This window comes from Paralichthys olivaceus, chromosome 9 (genome assembly GCF_024713975.1).
Source record: "Paralichthys olivaceus isolate ysfri-2021 chromosome 9, ASM2471397v2, whole genome shotgun sequence".
Lineage (NCBI taxonomy): Eukaryota > Metazoa > Chordata > Actinopteri > Pleuronectiformes > Paralichthyidae > Paralichthys > Paralichthys olivaceus.
Genome location: NC_091101.1, coordinates 8056190 through 8077142, shown reverse-complemented (window position 1 = coordinate 8077142; position 20953 = coordinate 8056190). Strand labels below are relative to the sequence as shown.

At 42.5% G+C, this 20953-nt stretch overlaps 1 protein-coding gene across 1 annotated transcript in view; it reads left to right on the top strand.

Moving 5' to 3' along the window:
- The window catches only part of gpc4 (glypican 4), a 31231-nt gene extending 10278 nt beyond the window's left edge, over positions 1-20953 (top strand). Inside the window, exons 2-9 of the mRNA XM_020081674.2 lie at positions 9526-9684; positions 14934-15331; positions 15676-15841; positions 16913-17043; positions 17140-17286; positions 17379-17503; positions 17614-17786; positions 17869-20953. Of these exons, the coding sequence (XP_019937233.2) occupies positions 9526-9684; positions 14934-15331; positions 15676-15841; positions 16913-17043; positions 17140-17286; positions 17379-17503; positions 17614-17786; positions 17869-18092 (1523 nt within the window). The 3' untranslated portion in view covers positions 18093-20953. The remainder of the gene's footprint in view (positions 1-9525; positions 9685-14933; positions 15332-15675; positions 15842-16912; positions 17044-17139; positions 17287-17378; positions 17504-17613; positions 17787-17868) is intronic.

Here is a 20953-nt window from a genome sequence, read left to right as displayed (position 1 = left end):
ACAAAAATAGAATTAACAGATGCACTATTTGAGTACTCATTTTCTATGCCGATAACCATAGCAACAGTCAAAGCTTTGAAGCATCGGGTTGACCCTTCTAGTGGGTGGCTCTCGAGCAGTGGGTAAAGAACATCTTAGGACCTTATTGCTCAACAGTAGCCCATTTCTCTGACAGCACAGCAGTGTTTGTGCAGTGTCCCATGGTAAAGCACTCGTCCCTAAGTAAAGAGTGTTTTTCATTTTCTCCTTTAAAGTCTGTATTCATTTGTGTGCCATGAGTCAGTGGAAAGATGGAGGGCTAGTGTAGAGGGACAAGCCAGGAAGGTCTTTTGTGCCTCTCTTTTTTTTTTTACCCCCCTCCTCCCTTCCTTCGTGATAAACATGCTGTGCTGTAACTTGTCCACGCTTTTTGTCTGAAAAACCTCTGCCTGTCTCTGCAAATCTTAAACATAACACAATCTCGCTCTCTTTCACTCAAATTTCCTTTGCTCATTCACACGCACACACGTGCACACACAGACCTGGCTATAGCTTCAAGGTGGAATCTGTAGTAAAAGCAGTAGATCAAACACTGCAACAGCGCGACCCATCAAAAGGCGCACAACCCGAGAGAAAGATGTGGAAAGGGTGAAAGATTAGCGGAGTTGTTAATGTGAATAACTGCCTCTGACTTTCTCTGATAGATAGAGCAGTGGTTAAGTAAAGATTCCCAGAAGACCAGTGGTAGGAAGGAAAGTTTCTTGATTTACTTGTGTTGTTTTTTCTTTTTATGTGTGAATCTGTTGTCCGTGCAGTCTCAGGCACTTATGATGAAACCAAATGGCTGAATAGTTGGGCCTTGCATGAGTCTGAACAGCAATCACTCCAGTCACCAGTGGTTGCTTTATTTAGCAGATGGAAATGAAACAAGTTACAGAAATTTTGTGTCGGACACGCTATGCGAAAGCTAAAGACACAACTTGCGCAAGTTTTGGGGTTTCGATCTTTGTTTTATATGATCTAAAATGTTCAAAACTATGCCTGTGTATTTTTTGACCCCTGGCAGAGTCACTTCTCCTTTTGGACCAAATGTTTACTTTCAAGTAAGAAAACTGTGTTGTATAGTGTAAAGATTGTATATGACCAATTAACACTGATTTATTTAGCTCCTAACATATCTTGAACTCGTGATATGTTTCTATAGTATCTCGAATAGTAATAGTGCTCATTCTCTAGGTGTTGAGGTGTAGCTTTTAGTAAGTTTTAATTGCTAACACATGAACCTTGCTCAGCACTTTTGAATATCCCTTCCAAATTTCTACTGTGTTATCAAGATACTTTATGTATGTAAATGCTTTAATTCCACTTACTCTAGTCTGTAATCAGGAGCTATATTTACCTTATGTCACAGAGTCAAACTCCGTCCTCCAGGTTTTGTGACCATAGGAGAGTTAATATAAACTGTGCTGCAGGTGAACTTTGAGAACAGCCAAAGTGGGTTGGTATTTGGTGTCTGACTTATTTGGAAAGTGCAGGAGCGAGTTGAAGCCCTGACAAAGCAATGACCTGGGAAGTGGTGAAGGCAGGGAGCTTTTGTGTGGGGAGACAAAGCCGGAGATGCAGGGCCGGGACAAGAGAGGGAAACAGAGAGAGCGAGAGGCCAGGGCAATGTTGTGGAATCTCCCCAGGGGCTTCTGGGTAAATGTTCATGGATGACAGCGTTTTGGAATGTTCACGAATGGAGAGTTTTAATTGGCCAGAGGCCCCGACTGGTTTAGTAATCAGAAATGGACTCTGGTGGCAGAGTGCTCAGATTTATGGATCCCAAGGTGTTTGGAGTTTGTCAGACTAAGTGCCTTTCAGAAAGTAATTGACATGTTGGAGAAAATGTGTATGAGTTAGCACAAATAAACATCTTAATGTGACTAACTTTCAATCTGAATGAGAGATCGGCTTTGCAGATCTTTCTGAAAGTGAATTGCGTCTGTGCAAAAAGCAGTAAATGAGACATGGACAGTGTAATATATTCCGCTCTGCCTCATGCTGTACAGCAGTACATTGCAATGCATTTTCTTTCTCATCATAGTCATGCCATGTGTCAAGAAAAGTTTGGCGGTTAGGTGTTTTGACAGCTGTGTTGTGGAACAGATTTGAATCCCTGATTCATACGAGGAAACAGACATTATCCAAAGCTTTGTGACTGGCTGCATAGCTGAAAGTAATCACTCCTGAGACTGCTATGCTAAACCAAAACTTCCGGCCTCATAAATGGATTGTGAGCATTGTTCTAAATTGAGTAAAGCTGTCAGAAGCAGTGCAAGTGTTTCGCAGGCTCACTGCTACTGGGAGGCTTCCTCCCAGTTGTAGATCCACTTATATATGGATTTCACTTGATGCGGAATCATGGTTCGAATTAACCTTAATGTCGTGACTCATCATGTGAGGGATGGCTGCTTTCTGATCAGCTGACGACAAGCGGTTTGAGGCAAAGTCAGATGTGTGCTAATGTCACGTCATTACTGATTTGGTTAGATACAACTTAATTATTACTACAAACAGTCCAACAAATGCATCAAACATCTAAGTTGTGAATGTGGCTATGATATCACTCATTGTGTACAGTATGAACATATTCAGTAAATAGTGTATATCTGTGTATGGTGTATATACAATTTATCTTTTATTTTATAGTACTCAGTTTCTCCTCCCCAACTGTACTATCTTGCTTAATGTGGCATATCTAATAACTGACAAAGCTCACATGTACTCTTTTGTACATGTGCTCTGTTTTGTAAAAGCACTTTGGTTGGACACAGCAAAGAAAAGACATGTGGCCCCTAAAATACAACCAGCAGTTTGAAGAAAGTTGAATATATACAATGTCATTCGCAATAGCAGCACAAAAAAAGTTAATTAATTAGTACAAACACTGGGGCGTCCTTAAGCTAAACCAGTGTTAAGCAGCAAAGACACTGAAAAGTAACGTTCATTGCCATTGGCTTTTCAACAGTAAGTATCCTGCTTGACACATGCACATAAAACCCCTGTGAACATTAATCAGACCAACTTGAGCTATACTGTTTGTTCTTCAACTTTTCAGATCATTTAGGCTTAAAGACACTGAGCAGCAGGGAAACACTTAGCATTAGTGTAATTGAGAAGTTTTGGCATTGCTAACCACATTTGTATTAAAACACTTCCATCATTTTCAGATGTCCCCTGCCAGTACATATCAATCCTTGGACTTTCCTCATGGACCAGAGAGCTCAAAAGCATTATTAGTTTGGGCAAAACTGTTATAAACTTATCATTACTCTATTTTTGTAAGAGGCTGAAGTGTAGAAACAGAGTAGGTGGAAGTAGCGCCCTGCCCTGATTATCTCCATATGAACAGCATAGCCTCTAATAATGGTTTCTGCTTACAGCATAATCTTGTTGAACATGTTCCCTTTTTGCGGTGACTCATCCATAGCCATGTACCCAGGATATTAGAGTGTCAGATAAATGTAATGTATTGAAGGGTGTTGACATTTATCTTGGCTTGTAACATTTCAATTTAAATACTTCTCTCTGTTTTTGAACATGACAGTGGTTTTGCTCCCTTTAGCATGGTCTGGAAATCTGAGAACTGTAACTACTACACAGAGATTTTTAGGCTCAGTTTATATTGTGAAACGTTTAATCATCTTTTTTGACTTGCCAGAACATTAATATGTGCTGTCTTATTTTCTAATCCTTGAGTAGAACTGTTGCTATGCACTGATGGCAGCAAAGTAATGGTTATGTTGTCTGGGATGTCACTGGTCTAGGTCCTTAGAGATGAACTTGGAAAATCTGGATAGGAAAAGTGAACAAGACTCACTTTCCCCCTCCTAAATTACTACTGGCTTAATGCCCTTGAGCAAGCGTCTGTGGTTGTGTTGAGCAGCAGCCTGATGTGAATGTGTGGAGGTTTGTAACCTTCCCTCCTCATAAAGCCTCTCCTCCAAGGTTGTAAATAAGACAGAGCTCTTACTCAGCTCACCCAGTTAAAGGATTTGTTGTTGTATAGAATTAAATATCAAATAGTTCCCGAGCACTTCTCCTAGCTGTACGCTGGAACTGTAAGATGCCGTATATTACAGGACACTGGTGGGTTTTATAGCACTAGACTGTCATGTGGGAGAGTTCCCTGCTAAACCCTGTACAATTATGGAGCCATGACAACATTTCATTCACTGTCTTGAAAAGATGGTGTGTGGGTTTAATTTCAAAATGACACATCCCACATTCGAACAAAATTATGCCTTTTCAAAGTTGTTACTGAAAGCTGATAAAAAGCAAAGCATTTTGTAGACTGTTGCTTTAAAATTAGTGATTTATTATTTTATTTATTGAGGACTAAATTATCAGAACAGTTTAAAATGCTTAATTTCTGGCGTAGAAAGTAATTGGAATTGCTTTTTTCCAAAAAATGTTTTATTCATTTGTAAAACCAGATACTGACCTCTCTGGTTCTTGCTGATGAAAGAAAGGGAGACAAAAAAGAAAGTGATTTGACAACATGCTGCAACAAGAATGAATTTAGGAAGGAAATAGCTTAGGAAACAAAATTGCTATGATTTTGAAAATGAAATATGCAGCTGTTGGTCTTCTTTTTATCTCTCCTTTCAATTGTGGCTTCACCTCACCTCTTTTGCTTCTGTAAAACAGTCCACACAAATTATTACGCCTCTCACAAACAACATACTCGTTTGTACAACTTCACACCTTTAAAAAGAAATGCCATGGACTTTTGAAGACCACCGGTTTGACTCGTGTGATTGTGCATGACAGGATGTAGAGCAGAACAGAAAATATACCCAACAAATGGCACCAATCCCTTAACCCCCCAGGATAATTACACCCTAGACAGAGGTGAGGAGCAGCAGAATGTTATGGCTGCAGGGCGTGTAAATTTACAACAGTGTGTAAGAAACAGCTCTGTAGACTGGCAGCGCTTTCCTTTACATGTTGCAACAGGGTGCATAATACTGTATGCCAATTCATAGTCAACCTTTGTATTGTAGTGTTGTTTCGCACTCTACTGGCAATGTTCTGAGCTTTTACATGTTGGACTGAGATTAATCAGAACAACCCGATATTTTCACACGTTTTTCAAGTTTGGAAATTAAATTGCCGCAGTATCCGCCATCTCACATTACCTAGATTCCACTGGGATTGAATTAGTATGTACATAAACTATGAGATGCATACAGTTTATCATGTAATTATTTACAAATGTCGAGAGCTGTGTGTGAAAGCTCCGAGGTAAGGTTTAGTTGCAGACCACCAGGCTCCAATTAGTGACAGACGTCAGTGAATGGTTCATGACATGGTGTACCCCACGGCGTCCTTCATGGCTCTATCTTAGCAGTTTTACTGACGTCCTGGGTTCAGAAATAATCCTTGAGGGACCTTTATGACTCAAGATTGGAAAAGATTACTGTTTTCTATTTATATTTGTGCAAGTGCCTGCGACTTTTAAGGCTGTTATTTGCCTGTATATAGGTGTGGGTGGGGGGGGCTTTTTTTGCATGTGTGTTGGTGGTGTTATTATTGGGGTGATTGGGGTTTAGGGGGGGTAAGTTACTGTGTGTGGTGGATGTGCTGGCGGTCGGACAGGGAAGGGGGTCAGAGGACAGGACCTCTCTCAGAGGAGTGGCTGTTAACCTCTGACCTCGCTGGTTAAGCCTGCAGGGTGGTGGCAGTCGAAGTGGAGGTGGGGGGCACCTTGAGGTCTGTCTGGTTCAGGGGCACATGATGGCAGGCAGAGGGGGCGGTGAGGTGTCTAATCTGGTTTTTGTCTGTGAGGCATTTTCACCTCCCCCACCATCCTTCCTCTGAGAACAGAGTTTGAGAGGCAGGACAATGTCAAAGGGAAGTGACTTATTTTATGAGCCATTTAAAGGGGATGGTGGTCTCCCCACAAAGAAAAGCCAGAGAAGTAGCGGAGAACTGATGAATACCATGACACACATTCACATGCTTGTTTACAAGATGCTGCTCTCTTGTTTTTTCCACCATAAATGGCAGTTTTCCTTGTCTGAGTGACACTTCATTAATGTGCTGCCGCTGTCTTATTACATTTTTAAAGTACTTGGGAAGCTAGAAGATTGAGATGCCCCTGAAAGGAACTCCATGAGGCAAGTGAGAGCCAGCTCGCCATTCATACAAAGACTATTCATTCCAGTCATGGTAGAGAAATGATGCGTCCACTGACACAGCTTATTGTGAAACAGTGAGGCTGAAACACGTCACGCACAGTCCGCCGTCAGGTTTTTTTTCATAAGATCTAACTGTTCTCATTAACGGTCCACTCTCTCCTGCTCCAACGGTGCTATTTTTTTCTTCCAGTGGTTTGAGAAATTGGCTGCCAAAATGTTTTCACAAAGTATGCATTAGCTCAGAATCTTCAGTTTTCACAGACTTAATCCTTTGCGCTAACAATGTGACATTTGTGCAGACATTCCTGTGAAATATTGACCATCTCACTTTTATTTGTGTACTTTGGTAACTAGGGCTATTTTCAACGTGGATATGGCTCTTTTAATTGTACGCCTGTGCTGTAGGCGAGCAGGGGGCCCTGCTGGAGGAGAGACTGGATGGCTTTTTCACCTAAAAGTTCAGTCTGTGTGTGCGTGCACGCTCCTTGTACCTCTAATCATGCTGGTACAAAGAGCCATGTGTTGAGCAGTGATGTGATGTGTGAATATGTTTAGGTAGGGGCTGCCAACTGTGCTTGGGTGAGCGTGTGTGTATGTGCATGCATATGTGTAGATAAGGGAATTGGGTGGAGGGGGAGAGATGAGTTTGGGGAGAGGGCTGTGAGAGAAGGAGTGACTTGAGGCTTATTTGGACTTGATCCCAGACAGAGGGGTCCGGTTTATGGCGCCAGGGTGCATCCCTCCCTCTGGTGCCCTGTTTAGATGATTGTGATGCTATGAGTCACTTCTGACCCTGCAGTTTAATTTTTTAAAGACATTTTTAGCTACTATTTCAGACACGCAGAGACCTTGTCTTGTTTGTGTGCTATTATTTGCATCGATGTTTGGGGTGCAGAAGTAAAAGTGAGATTGTGTAGGTGGGTTGCGTTGTGACAAAGTTAACAGTCCTAGCACAACACATCAAGCTCTTAAAAATAAAGGAAACTTGATATAGAAACATGCTTTTCTATCTTCGTATATATAGGTGTATTGTAGTCGCCAAGTTCTGTCTGTCAAATAGAAGTCAATAGACGGCGTCTGATACATGCACAAGAAGAATGAAACAACCTCAGGATGTCACAGAATAACAAATTGACATTGCTGAGTTGTTTTGGCAACACATAAAACATAGCGGCCACCCGTGAAGATAACAAAACATCCCACAATATATGGACAGGCAAACCAAAGGAAGTGTTCCAACATGAACTGATAATAAAACAATGCTCAACCCAAGAAGAATTTGGAGAGGACATTTCTTACTGCTTCTCAAAGCAAAATGAGAAACTCCACACTTTTAATGGATCTCTACCAAATCCATTTAGTATAATCCATTAAATGACAGAACCAGGGGTATAGACAAGATGTGTTACCTTTTCCTGTCTTTGGGTGTCACCTGGAGGAAGTTATATGAATTATTTTATGTTTATGCAATTGTACAAAAATCAGTGCAGTAGTGGTAAGGGTTAGTAATTGATGGGGACAATACAGGCTGCAAGTTCCAGTTTACACCGGTTTAGTTTTCAGTGGAGCCACGCCATTTGTTGTGGTCCATGCCAATATCAGGATATACAATATTTCTGATAACAAAATATCTACCGATAGATTTATTTTAAAAAATCTGGCAATTATTCCTAAATTGTCCTTCTGCAGGTCTTATGACAAAGAAATGTAATTAAGACTTAATATTTTACAGTGTATTTATGAAGAACCAAATATATAGAACATAAGTTCATAAAAACATATTATCAGCCAACTGATTTATCAGTCGTGCCTTAGTTTGCAGTTTTGAGTTTCCTGTAGCTTTCAATAATACACTTGTGCTTTCAAAGTTTTATGTTAACCAGAACTTATTTCACTGCACATTCATGTGAAAAATGGAGTCCAATCATTTATTCTGCCTAAATTGGTCTTGACATGTTAAATGTGTCTTTCAATAAATGCAGGAAAATATTTTAGGTCATTTTAAAGCTCCAGTCCTTATAGGACATACAAGACCTCAATGTTTCAGTAACTTGCAGGCACTCAGGCCTCGAGTCAGTAAGCACGAGCTAGTGGGGAAAACCAAACAGGCCGTTGGTGCCTGGATGCAGTGAAAGGATCACTGTGTTCCCCCAAATTCCAGCAGCCATGTTTAAAACAAAACATTATTGCAGCTGCAGCTTCGCATTCGTCTACTTCTGACCCTCCTTTTAATTGGATGTTCAACTCACTTCCAACAACATTTGCTTTTTTATCAAAGACAGTATTTACGTTTTGAATTATCATATTAGTCAGATGATATAAAAATTCAGTTTTGGAGTTTTTATTTTATTGATTCCATTATCGTTTCTTATGTGCATGATTATGAAAACATATTGAACTTATCAAACAGCCTTCTTCTTCAGAACATAGTTTAACTACACTGACGCTCCAAAACACTAAAAATTCACATTTTTCCTCAGAGGGCCACATAAGCCAAGAGCGTGACACTGTTTAAGACAACTAGCTTTTTGCTGTTTTCATAATGTTTTTTTTTTTGTTTTTCTTTTTACAGAGGAAGCATTAAAAAGAGCATTACCAATTCAGAAATGCATCACTTGACAGTCAGAGGTGTCACATGGAAATTGCTCCATTTACATTACAACAAGCAGGAGACAAGTGCTCTCTTGTGTGTTCTCCACGTTTTTTCCCTCAAATTTATGGTGTTTGAAATACCACCCTATGTGGCTGCAAAGCCAGACTGACCTTAAAAACTCTGCTTCAGGTTTAACCGCACCATTGCACACAGCTGAAGTCAGCCATCTCACCTGAACACAGTGAAGAGCTAATCCCCTCCTTTTAAAGTTTGTGTTTTAGAAGACAGTCAGCACTCAGAGAAAGATATGGTGTTAAACTATCAATCAGGACAGGAGAGTGCCAGGATAAAGTGGCCAGCTAAAGACTCCTCTGAGCTAAGTGTTGCAATTACTCCTCTGAAGTGCAGTTAAGGGGGTTTTCACAGCCATGGTGCGTTTGATTTAGTGAGTGGGTGAGCTTGTTACTTAACTTATTCTAAAGAAATGCAGAATATTCTGTTTAGGACTAAGTTGAATGTGTTTCAGTATCTACATAAATTGGCCAATTGGCTCAGTTTATTGTAAATATACACATTATGTTTAGTGTTTTATGAGATGCAGCCTCTTCTGAGGAGATTTGTATCCTGACATTCCTATCATTTGTTTACAACTGATCTGTTTTTAATTCTAACATAACAAATTGCATGTACTGTATTTCTCCGTGACTCATGATGACAGATTCCTGTAGCAGATGTTGTTTAACAGCGTGTTCTCCTCGTCTTTTCCAGGAGCCCCCCTGAAAGTGTGTCCGCAGGGTTTCTCCTGCTGCACGGTGGAGATGGAGGAGAAGCTGAGCCAGCAGAGCCACTCAGACATGAAAGCTCCCGTCTCCAGGCTTAGCACCAACCTACAATCCACCTTCAAACAGAAACACGACCACTTTGACAGTAAGCAAACAACCCTACACCAACAATCACACACACACAAACGCACACCAGGCGCTTTTCAGACTTCAGTGTGCTGGTGGCCCTGAGTGTCCCCATTGAAGCACTTGTGGTGCATGATTTTTGACAGACGCTCCCACCTGCCAATGCACTGCCCGAAGCGGAGACAGTCAGTCTGTGTCTGTTGGCCCGTCCACCTGTCTCTCAACGTCTCAGCTCCCTGCCTCATCGTCCCCCCTAACAGCCTGGTCCCCAGCAGCTCGCTTCACTCCTCTCCAGAGAGACGTGTGCCCTTCCAGACGGACCACACACATCATCAGATTTAGTCTTCTCTGTACTTCCTGTTCTTCTGTGTGAGCACATGTGTGTGCCTGTAAATATTGGGATCGGGTTTCTCTTGTTGAGGGTGGGAGCGCATGGGAACGTGTAACAATGCTGAGTCACCAAGGAAGTAGGGTGGCTTTGAATACCCTCAACCACACAACCGTGCCACCGCTGCGGCTCAGCTAAAAAGAGGTTTTCAGCTGCAGATTCACAAAAAGACAGGGAATGTTAGAGTTTCTAAATACATTGGAGTTTAGCTTTTTTAATGGTATTAATGTGCAGAGCTTGATGTTTATGTATGTACACTACACATGCATGCACATATGTGCATATGCAGGTCAGGGGCCTTCACATCTTATGTGTCTGTGAAAGGCAGCGAGGGATCGTCAGTAACAGGAAGCGTGTGTATTACAGCCAGATGTGAACAGGAATGTGACGTGTCGGAATGCAGTCGCTGCTCGAGCCGTCCGCCCCTCTTTTTCTCCTCTCTTACTGCCCTTAGTCCCCATCCCATGCCTCTCTTTCCCAAAAAACCCTCTCTTTGCCTCTCAAACTCTTCTTTCTCTTTCCATCTCTCTCTTCTATGTCTCACTGTTAATCATGTTTCACTGCGTGCATGTCTGTAACAAATGTTGTTGTTTTTCTGCTCCGCTCTGTCCTCCAGCCTCTTTAAGTCTTTGCAGATTTCTCGCTCTGACTCGACTGGTGCTTCTGCGACATTAATTTGGGGCTACAACTGACAATTTTCACAATTGATTAATTTATTGCATTATCCTTTTAATTAATTACTTGGTCTATAAAGTGACAGCAAGACACAATAATTATATATCTCTAAGACCCTAGGCTAATGTTGTCAAATGCCTTGTTTTGTCCAACCAACAGTTCTGAACCAAGAGATGTTCAAAATTATAACCAGAATTGGGAAATTTTAGAAGTAGAAACTAATGACTGAAAAAAAATTGGATTATCGAAATCTTTTCCTGATTCTCTTTTGATCAATGAATCAATTAGATTAATCATCATTTCTAGTTTTAAAAATAGTCCTTGTAACTCAAAAGTCAATGTATACATTATAGTATAATACTATTTATAGAAGGTTTTTATTACAGTCTTTTAATTAAACTTGGAAATTTTGATATTTGGAGTATTTCTTAATAGAATTGTTATTGTCCTGAAAACATAGCAGTGCTCAAAATTGAGAAAGATACACATTTTCTCAATCAAATAAAGGTTTCTTCTAGGTGTATTGTATTGGTCTGTTGATGCCACAGGTGTTATTTATCTGCAGATTTTGTGATAGATGTCTCTGATGTGATGGATGAGACTAAAAATGATTTATTGGTCTTAGATGTGAGGAGCTGATACTGGAGCCAAAACTAACTAGACAATGTCTACTGACGCTTTACATAATAAAACATCTGTCAAACTTCACATTTCACAGTCATATACCATCACCACACAAGCTGTTGTTTAAATTCTGTTAGGTATTTTTCTTCCCTTTAACTATATTTAAAGTCTCCTTATAACAGTGATTACTGCAGACGTATCATTCAAGTCATACAGAAATTAACAGTGCTCAAACAAGTGTTTCAAGTTGGCCAAGAGGGGGCAGACCCCAAGCTTACAGTGAAACTTCTTCCCTGTGTTTCATTAACCTTCCTCCCCCTCTGTGCCTCCCTCCTCATCACTGTAGGCTGCTCGCTGCTGTCTCTGAACTGTTAGATGTGGGATCTCTTTACAAATGCCTGCTGTTCTTTCTTCCACCTGGGCCATTAGACCTTCTCTCTCACTGGATACGGTGACAGGCTCGGGTTGCCGTCCCATTATTTCCTGTTGTCACACCGAGACACCCAGGAGCAATCACATCCCGTCAGTGAAACCGGCACAGGAAGTGCTTATCATTGTATGTACTGTTACTGAAAAAGACGGCCACGGCTGTGACGTCAGCTGACTGATCCGTAGCAAAGTGCATAGGCCCAGCCGCAACTGTACATGAAGTTAGATGCAACAACACGCACTCGCACACCAACAAACTCAGGAAGTGGTGTATGTGATTAGGCAGGCTCTCATGCGCCTGGAGCTAGGAGTCATGGCCAATTAAGACCAGAGCCAGAAATAGTTCTCCCCTCTCTGTGTCTCTTCACTGTGTTTGTCCTGGCCTCAGCCTGTCTGTCCTGTTGTATTGACCCTGTCCAGCAGAGCAAGCCTATGTCTGGGATTTAAGCACATGGATTAAGGCCCCTTTCCTACACACACACACACACACACACACATACACACACACACATACACACACACAATATAGGACACACCATCCGAAGCAGTGAACTCCAACAGCAGGAGGGACAGAATCCCATCCCATAAGAAAAGTGAGAAGCGCAGGGACTAATTGTCACAAATAGGATGCAATTACTGCCTGGGCTGGGATTGGGAGGAGCAGAGTTTATATGGACACGGGTGGGGGGGCATGGGGAAAAGGGGGAAGCTCCTCTGAGGGGGAGGAAGTGGGAGGGAGGAGTGGGAGGAGATCAGTCAGTTCCTCTATTCCTGTGATGGATTGGGCCCTAACATTGCTTATAATTTAAGGCTCTGCTCTCTGCAACATGTGGAAACGGTGACAGGATGAGGGAAGGGAGGAAGGAAAAGACAGATCCTCACAGAGACAGGAGTCATCGCTGTTTTACATTTCACTTCAGCTTACGCTCTCCCATTGTAACCTCTCACCCAGATTCTCTCAGACCATTGGCTGAGCGACAAGCGCTTTTTTAATGGAAAAAATCCTGAGGGAGTGTTCAGCTCCTCGGCCTGTTGGCAGACGGTTGCGTGTCATAAACTGTTTTTAATGACAATGCAAGATGCCTATGTAATGCTGTTCATACTTCAGAGCCTCGGCTGAGGGCCAGATAGCCTCTAAATGCCCCCTCCCTTACACACACTGTGCCCAGTCCGTTCTTTCTAACCACTGGGTTTGTCAAAACTCATTACAGGGCTTATCTGTTTAGCATATAGGCATTACCACTCTTAATAAAGTGTAAAGGAAACAGAGAAGTTTAGGGCTGTCCTGCTTCTTGCCTCCTCTTCAGCTCCTCCGTCTCCTTTCACTGACTTTAAACTTGTGGCTACTATGACATTCCAGGGGGTGGGGGTGGACCTTTTGTTTTAATCTCTGTCAATGGAGCGTGGAACTTGGTGCCCTCTCCCCTGGCTTTGTGTGTGTGGGTGCATGTGTGTTGGAAGGAAGGTGGGGGCAATGATGGCGGGGAGGTAAATGGAGGGGCTGCAGTGTTTCCGGTATCCTTGGCGACACAGTGGGAATTTGGAGTTAAAAAAGCCCTCAACTTAACCCGCCCCAAGTCGCCCTCACCCCTCCCCTACCTCAATTTTTTTCATTTTAGTGTGTCAGTCTGAAGTGGAAGTGACAGCGCTTCTCGGGGACCGTGTGTGTGTGTGCATGTGTTGTGTGTGTGCGAGCTGGTGGCAGTGAGCGTTTAGTGACTCCCCTTGTGAGAGCATGGGAACTTTACATTTCAAAGCCAAGCAGAGGACAGTGAGAGAAACTTGCAGCGGGACAGAAGTTTTGTGCGCTCAGGGCAGTGAGGGGGGTGGGTTGGAGAGCGGATTAAAAAAAGAGAGATGAGTGAAAGGGACTGAGTGTATGCTTGCATGCACGCGGCACGGAAGATGAAGCATTTTTCAGAGACTCTGAGGAATTCTCATTTTGTTCAGATTAAGAAAGTTATGGGTTGGGAATGGGGGGTGTCTGTAGAAGAGGGGGGTCTGGATGATGGGGGGGAGCGGTGGTGTTGGTGGGGGGGTGATGGACATTCCTTAGGATGAAGTAGGTCATTGTTCCCTGTCTCTCGTGAAGAGAGCTCTCTGAAGGAACTGATGAAGTGAAAGCAGCGGAGGGAGGGAGATGCAGGACTGGTTTGGGGGGGGTACAGGTCCATATACGGGAGAGGGGGAGGAGGGGGGGGTCACATTATTCAGTAATCCTATTGAAAATGCCTCTGAAGGACAGTCCAAGAGAAGCTGGGAGAAAGGAGAGGGAATGGAATGTGACAACAGAAAAATGCCATTGATGGTGGTCAGTTTGAAGCGGCTTGATGTGGAGAGACGTCTCCACTGAATGGCAAGTCCACAGAGACGAGGAGCAGCGGGCTCGTTCAGCCCGACAGAGATGCTCCGGCTCCACCTTTCACCCCACCCGCTTCACTTCGCTCCTCATCTCCTCGTTCTCAACCGTCCCCCTTCGTGCATTCCTCTGCCTTTCAGCCAAGATTTTATGCTTCAGCAGTTTCTGTTGAGATGCTCAGAATGTCAGGACATGGGCACCGGTTGAAGCAGAGTAACTTAAGTCTGATTTCATACTGTGGGAGCAGCTCAGGCACAGAGCCAGAGAGCAAAGGTGTTGATGGAGAGCTTTACATATCAAGATCTATAGATGTTCTTCAATACAGTCATTCAGTCAGAAGTTTTACAGCAGCATCATATTATTATTTACTATACGTACACTGAGTACACTAGAGATGTTCTGATACAGTTTTTCTCTTCCCGATACCAATTCCTATACCTGGACTTTGTGCATCAGCCAATATGGACAACTTATCCGATACCAGTACATTAAAACAACTTATATTTCAACATGGGATTGCTAATAACTCTGGATGGAAATGGTTCTTCAGATGCTTTATGAGTTTGTTAGTTTTGTAATTGGCAACACTTTGCATATGATACACATTGCTGTTTTACTTGTTGGACTTTCACAATGTGTCTGTGTGTACTGCATGTATTTCAACTCGAACGGAAGAGTCAAGAGTTAAACTGAATCCCCATCTCAAATGTTAACCTTTATTTGTTTTGTCTCTTTTCAACCTCAACATTTATTCATCCCTCTAACTTCCACCTTTTTCTCTTCTTTTTTCCAGAGTTTTTCCGTGAGCTTCTGAAAAATGCGGAGCTCTCACTGCACAACATGTTTGTGCGAACATACGGGATGATGTACGTGCAGAACGCGGAGCTATTCAAGAACTTTTTCGAGGCCCTGACTCGGTACTATGTGTCTGGCAGCGCTGCTGTCAACCTGGACTCCATGCTGTCGGACTTCTGGGCCGACCTCCTGGAGCGCATGTTCCGGCTAGTCAACGTGCAGTACGAATTCAGCGACGCTTACATGGAGTGCGTCAGCCGGCACACGGATCAGCTGCAGCCATTTGGTGACGTGCCCCGTAAGCTCCGCATCCAACTAACCCGGGCCTTCGTCGCCGCACGCACCTTTGTGCGCGGCCTGGCTCTCATGCCAGAGGTGGTCAATAAAGTTTCAACGGTAAGCGAGAGTTGCTTGTGAAGCTTTTGTCTTTCCCACAAAAGGCTATAGCAGTCAGTCAACCTCTGGACACGGAAAAGCTTGCTCCATTCCTCCCTCCTGTTTCTGACTTATCTTTCTTGGAAAAACTGGCAACATGTCCAGTCACTGATAACATAAACCTTTTTGTCTGCTCTGGTATTGCATGTTTTTTCAAGTTAGTGAGTGATTCATTGATGATTAGATTATCCTGATTTGTGGAGTGGGATTACATACTTTTTCATAGTGTCTGTGTTGCTGTTGGATGAGTGTTTTTGCTGTGGTCCAGTGATGGCTGTCTGCTCACTGCCCCCTGCCTCTTCCAGGTCAGTGCATCTCCCAGCTGTGTGCGAGCAGTCATGAAGATGATGTACTGTCCCTACTGCTCGGGCCAAGTGGCCCTGAAACCCTGCCAGAATTACTGTCTGAATGTGATGCGTGGGTGTTTGGCCAACCAGGCTGACTTGGACACAGAATGGAACAACTTCCTTGGTAAGCAACCTTCATGTGAACAAGGACACATTCTGCAGTTGTTATCAAGCAAACCTGACCGTAAATGCACCCTGCTCTAACCATAATGACTTAAAGTGTTTTATTTGGCAACGAGACATTTATACATCTCCCTGCTTCCAAATTCTTTCACATGTCACCGCAGTGCTCATATTTCAAGTCTTATCTAATCTAAACTAGTTTTATCTAAACATTTACCCTCTTTACCCCTACGGGCATGAAACCGGGATAACATGACAGGATTGGAACCTTGATGGAATATTTTTCTTATTTATCTTATTTACTGGTTTTATGGCACCTCAGTTTGGCAAGAACATGTATAACAAAGGAACACAGTGTATTGTAAAAATAAATCATGTACAAACACATCTCTCATTCTTTAGTATCTTGTTGAAATAAATGGAGCGAGGGAGTGGCTGTACATGCTGTACATGCTGTGGCCCTCAGGATGACTGCAGCTCTTATGTTGTGTAAACACAGGCCCAGATCAGTTTCCCTCTAATGAGGGTGGCACACATATCACTCTTTTGTATAAATTATATTTGCTCTACATAACAAGCTTACATGCTTCGATATCACCGTCCCATGTGTGTCTCCCTGGCTGAGGACACTGCTGCTGACTGTGGAGATAGTTTCTGTGCAGCAGCTTTTCTCTGCAAGAATCCAGTCTCTGTTTCACTGTTGAACAGTTGCCTGCACGCTACTGTGTGCTTCCCCCTAGTGGCAGTCTTTTGTAGCATCCACCTCAGAATGAGGAGAAATAGATATAAGATACAGTTAACTGTTATGATCCCATTCTTAAGTAATAGATGGTTAAACGGGAAAACATGTGAAAGTATAAAATAAAACAAGTTAGGCAATAAAGCAGAATTTTTAGAATTGGATTGAAATAAAAATACAGAGAATGTACGCTTTTCACTACAGACAGAAATGTTATTTGTAGAGAGAGATATACTTGAGTAAAGTCATTTTATGGAATATTTAGCAGTGAATAATTTTGCATGTGTTTTATTTATGTATTTTAATCAAATGTTCTCATTTTCTGCTCTTCAGATGCCATGCTCAGTCTGGCTGATAGGCTGGAAGGTCCCTTTAACTTTGAGTCCGTCATGGATCCCATCGACGTGAAGCTCTCCGATGCCATCATGAACATGCAAGAAAACAGCATGCAAGTTTCACAGAAGGTCAGTATCATTTTACACAACTATTAAAAGAAAAGCAAAAAGTATTAAAGGATTCGGTTTCACCTCTATTACTTTATTCTTGTTCACCTCTGATAGGTTTTCCAGGGTTGTGGGCAGCCCAAACCAAGCACGGCCTTCCGTTCCAAGCGTTCTCTCAAAGAAACAGGCTTTACTGGCCGCTTCCGTCCCTACAGTCCTGACGCAAGGCCCACCACCGCTGCTGGAACCAGTTTAGATCGATTGGTAAGGTCTAAGAAAATCCAGCACACTCAGACTACTGTTGCTTTGTTGTAAGTCAGTGTGTCTGACCTGTTCTTTATGTGTTTGCTACATAGACAAATGATGTGAAGAAGAAGCTGAAACATACAAAGAAGTTCTGGTCCACATTGCCAGAGACGGTGTGTGTAGGTGAGAGGATCGCACCTGGCGACGAGTGCTGGAACGGAACAGCAAAAAGCAGGTAAGACAAAAACACACCAAGTACGAGGAATTCAAATTTGACTGTATGTGATGTTCAGTCTGATAATCCAATCCAACCTTTTTACTAATGTTAACTCTCACTCGACACAGGTACGAGTCAGTTGTCATTGGCAACGGACTGGCCAATCAGGTATCAAACCCCGATGTGGATGTAGACATAACAAAGCCAGACATTATGATTCGCAGTCAGATCGCAGCTTTGAAAGAAATGACGAGTTGGCTCAAAGCTGCGCACAGCGGCAACGACATCACTATTGACACGGGTGAGCACCGTTCTTGAGGAATTGAATCTATGATATAAAGTCCTAGTTGCACAGGTCTGACCCTCTGTCTTATTTTCCCCAGATGAGGGCGGTAGTGGAGGAGAGGAGAGCGGCAGCGGCTGTGACTCTCCATCCTGCGACACAGACCAGGACATGTACTTCTCCACTCCACCGAACCCTGGCAAACCCCGGGTTAATCAAGTGGTGGTGGGCAAAAGTCCATCGAAAGGGGCTGCCACACACGGAAGCATGGCGCTGGCGCTCTGCGGGGTGGCCCTGGCCCTGCTCGCTCCCCACCTGAGATAAGACTGGCTGGGCAGGGAGAGGATGAGAACGACCAGGAATGACGGAACGAAGGGGGAAACTGTCAGAGAGACTTTAAAAGACTGCCTTCAGGACCTTGGACTGTCCGCCATTGGGGAGGGAGACTCTTCTTAATATTATAATAACTTCACTTTTAATTATTTGTTTGTATGTTTTTAAGGACATCAGTGTACAGCAATATGATTTTCTTCCCAAAAATCCACTTTATTCCCCTTTTCCCAGATAAACCTTAACTCCTTATGGCTCTTAGGGAGCTTCACAATGTTTCTGCTTGCTGCCTTACAAACATCATATAATTGTCCTATTCAGGCAATTTCATAATTCATTAGTGTGCCTTCTTCAGTGATAGCCACCTGATAACTCAATAATAACCGAGATGTTTATTTGGTGCCTGTGGTGGGACATGTCTTCATATCTCTGAGGATTGTCTTTCTTTCCATTATTCAAAGCTCATATTGTTGTGGGTGTTAACATCCCATAACGACAACTTTTCACATTGTCAATGTGCACACTGTGAACATTTCTGTGCATTTATACATTTACACTCATGAACCAGTCAAAAGCTCTGATCCTGCCTGTTGATCTCCACTGAGGAGCAGTTTGAGCTTCAGTTGAGTTTGAGCTGCAGAATACTCATTAAAGCAGAGAGAGACGTTACAGCACAGGTGTTAATGTTTCACCAGGAGGTGGACTCGGGCTTTAGAGGTGCTTCTCCGGCGCTCTGTGAGTCCAAACATGCAGATTATATGTCCGCTCTGAGCGTTATCATGACTTCACTTGGAATTTCCTCATGAATTTGTTAGTTTCCTCAGCTTCAACACTTCAATAGTAAGGTCATACCTCATGCATGCTCTTGTTGTCAATGCAACCGAGTGAGTTGAAAGTGTCTGATAGAGTTGAGACGAGCGGCTGGCGACCTGGTGAAAGGTAACTGCCGTGGAAGAAGGACTCCCCTGACATTACCCATAAAGAAGGCAAAGCTGACAAGTCCTGAAAGCCCTTTTTGGTACTGGAAGCTCAGTTCAGCACAGAAGATCTGGCTCTATACAGTCTTACTGTTGGAGAAGAGAGGGTGGCGACATGTATGTTCAGAGCATTTCACATTAAACTAGAGAAGAGGAACAAAAGACAGTGCTTTGATCAAATGAAAATCGAGAAAAGATTATTTTAATACAGGGTTTAATGTTGAAGAGGTGTTGTAATTTTTTAGATATTTTTGGTATGAAGATATATATTAGGTACTACAGTGGATTTTACTGCTAGTTTTAGGTGGTGGAAGAGGTCAGTGTGCACATGGGGGCACTTTTGGTCAGTGTGCACAGTGTTTTGGGGCTTTATTTTATTATTTTTTTCTGCCCTCATCCCCTCCGCCCCACAAAACACACATGTACCTCTTAAATGGCCTTTGTCACTATAAATGGACTCATCCTGAACAGTTTGATCTACCTATCCTCATGTCCTCATCATTTCGACTCAAGGTGGAATGTTGAAGTATTGCTACCAAAATGAATACAACATATGGTGCCTGGTCTTCGTTTTGTTTAATTAACCTTGGTACATCATTAGCAACTTGGTAAAGTGTGAAAAGGAAGAATGTAGATGTTTTATCTGCTCGTCTCAGATACCCTGAAGGGTTTTTGACTTCATCGTTACCGGCAGACAAGCACAACACAAGATTTTTGTACGTGGTTTAATCTGATGAGTGCGTCTGTTAGTTGCATTACCTGGTCATTTCATCTCTAAAGATGCTGCCTCATGTAGCTTCTGTACAGTAATTTATGCATGTATTTGAATGTCATTTCAAACGCTTTTAGAACTGACGTAGATTATTCCCACTACAGTATTCAGGAGGTTTCTGATATGCAACGTTTAGGGGACAAATATTCATTTCTCAAAGTATTTGATTTGATCTCATATTGGGGGCTTTAAATGTGCATTTTTACTCAAATTGAACATTGGATTTGCATGTTTGATATTTGTCTGAAGCTGTGAAACAAACAAACAGGCTGCTGTTTGACAGATGACTGACAGATGGTGGATACTGGACATATCCTGTTCACCTCTTATTTGGCTTTGATATTAAATTAAATTGTCTCCATACAGTGATCAACAAGGAAAGCAACATAAAGAATCTGATTTTGAAGGATTTGATGAAACATCTATGCAACCTGTATAAAACCCTGAAGCCTTAATTAAAATTATGAAGCTGGGCTTCAGCAGCTCCATTTGACATCACTTCTGCATGTAACTGCCTCAATTCCCCCTGAATTTTTTATTTTTTGTTTTATGTTCCACCAACATTTCTACAAGAGCTTGTGCATGTGTTCGTGTCATGTGGAAGCAGTGTGTGTCGAGTGTGAGAAAACCCAACTTTCTGAGCGTGCTAGAAAAAGTTTTTGGGTGATGATGGTAAATGTCTGTGCTTGCGGGCCAGGGCAGCAACATTTCCCAGCTGGCAGGAGTCGGTCCAGCTGCTGGATGATGTTCTCTCCATCCACAGAGCAACTGCAGTCTAGGGACTTTAAAGTTGAGTGGGACAGGTGTCTAAACCCGTCCCTCTGCCTTCGGCCCACAAGAACAGAGAGGACTCGTTCTCTGAGGAGCGAGTGAGGGACTTGACTGAAGAGAATAAAAGAAAAAAGAGATGTAAATAAAGAGCAGCCGTTTTTAGATGTCTCTAAAAGAGGCCATAACATTACACCAGATTTTTACTTGTCAGAGTATCTCCTAAATGCTATGAAAAAAACAAGATGAGATAGATGTTAAATTGTAAGAGGAAAAAATGTATATTAAACAACATTTCTTAGTCTTGTTGAAATAAAGACTGCCAATATTTAAACTTG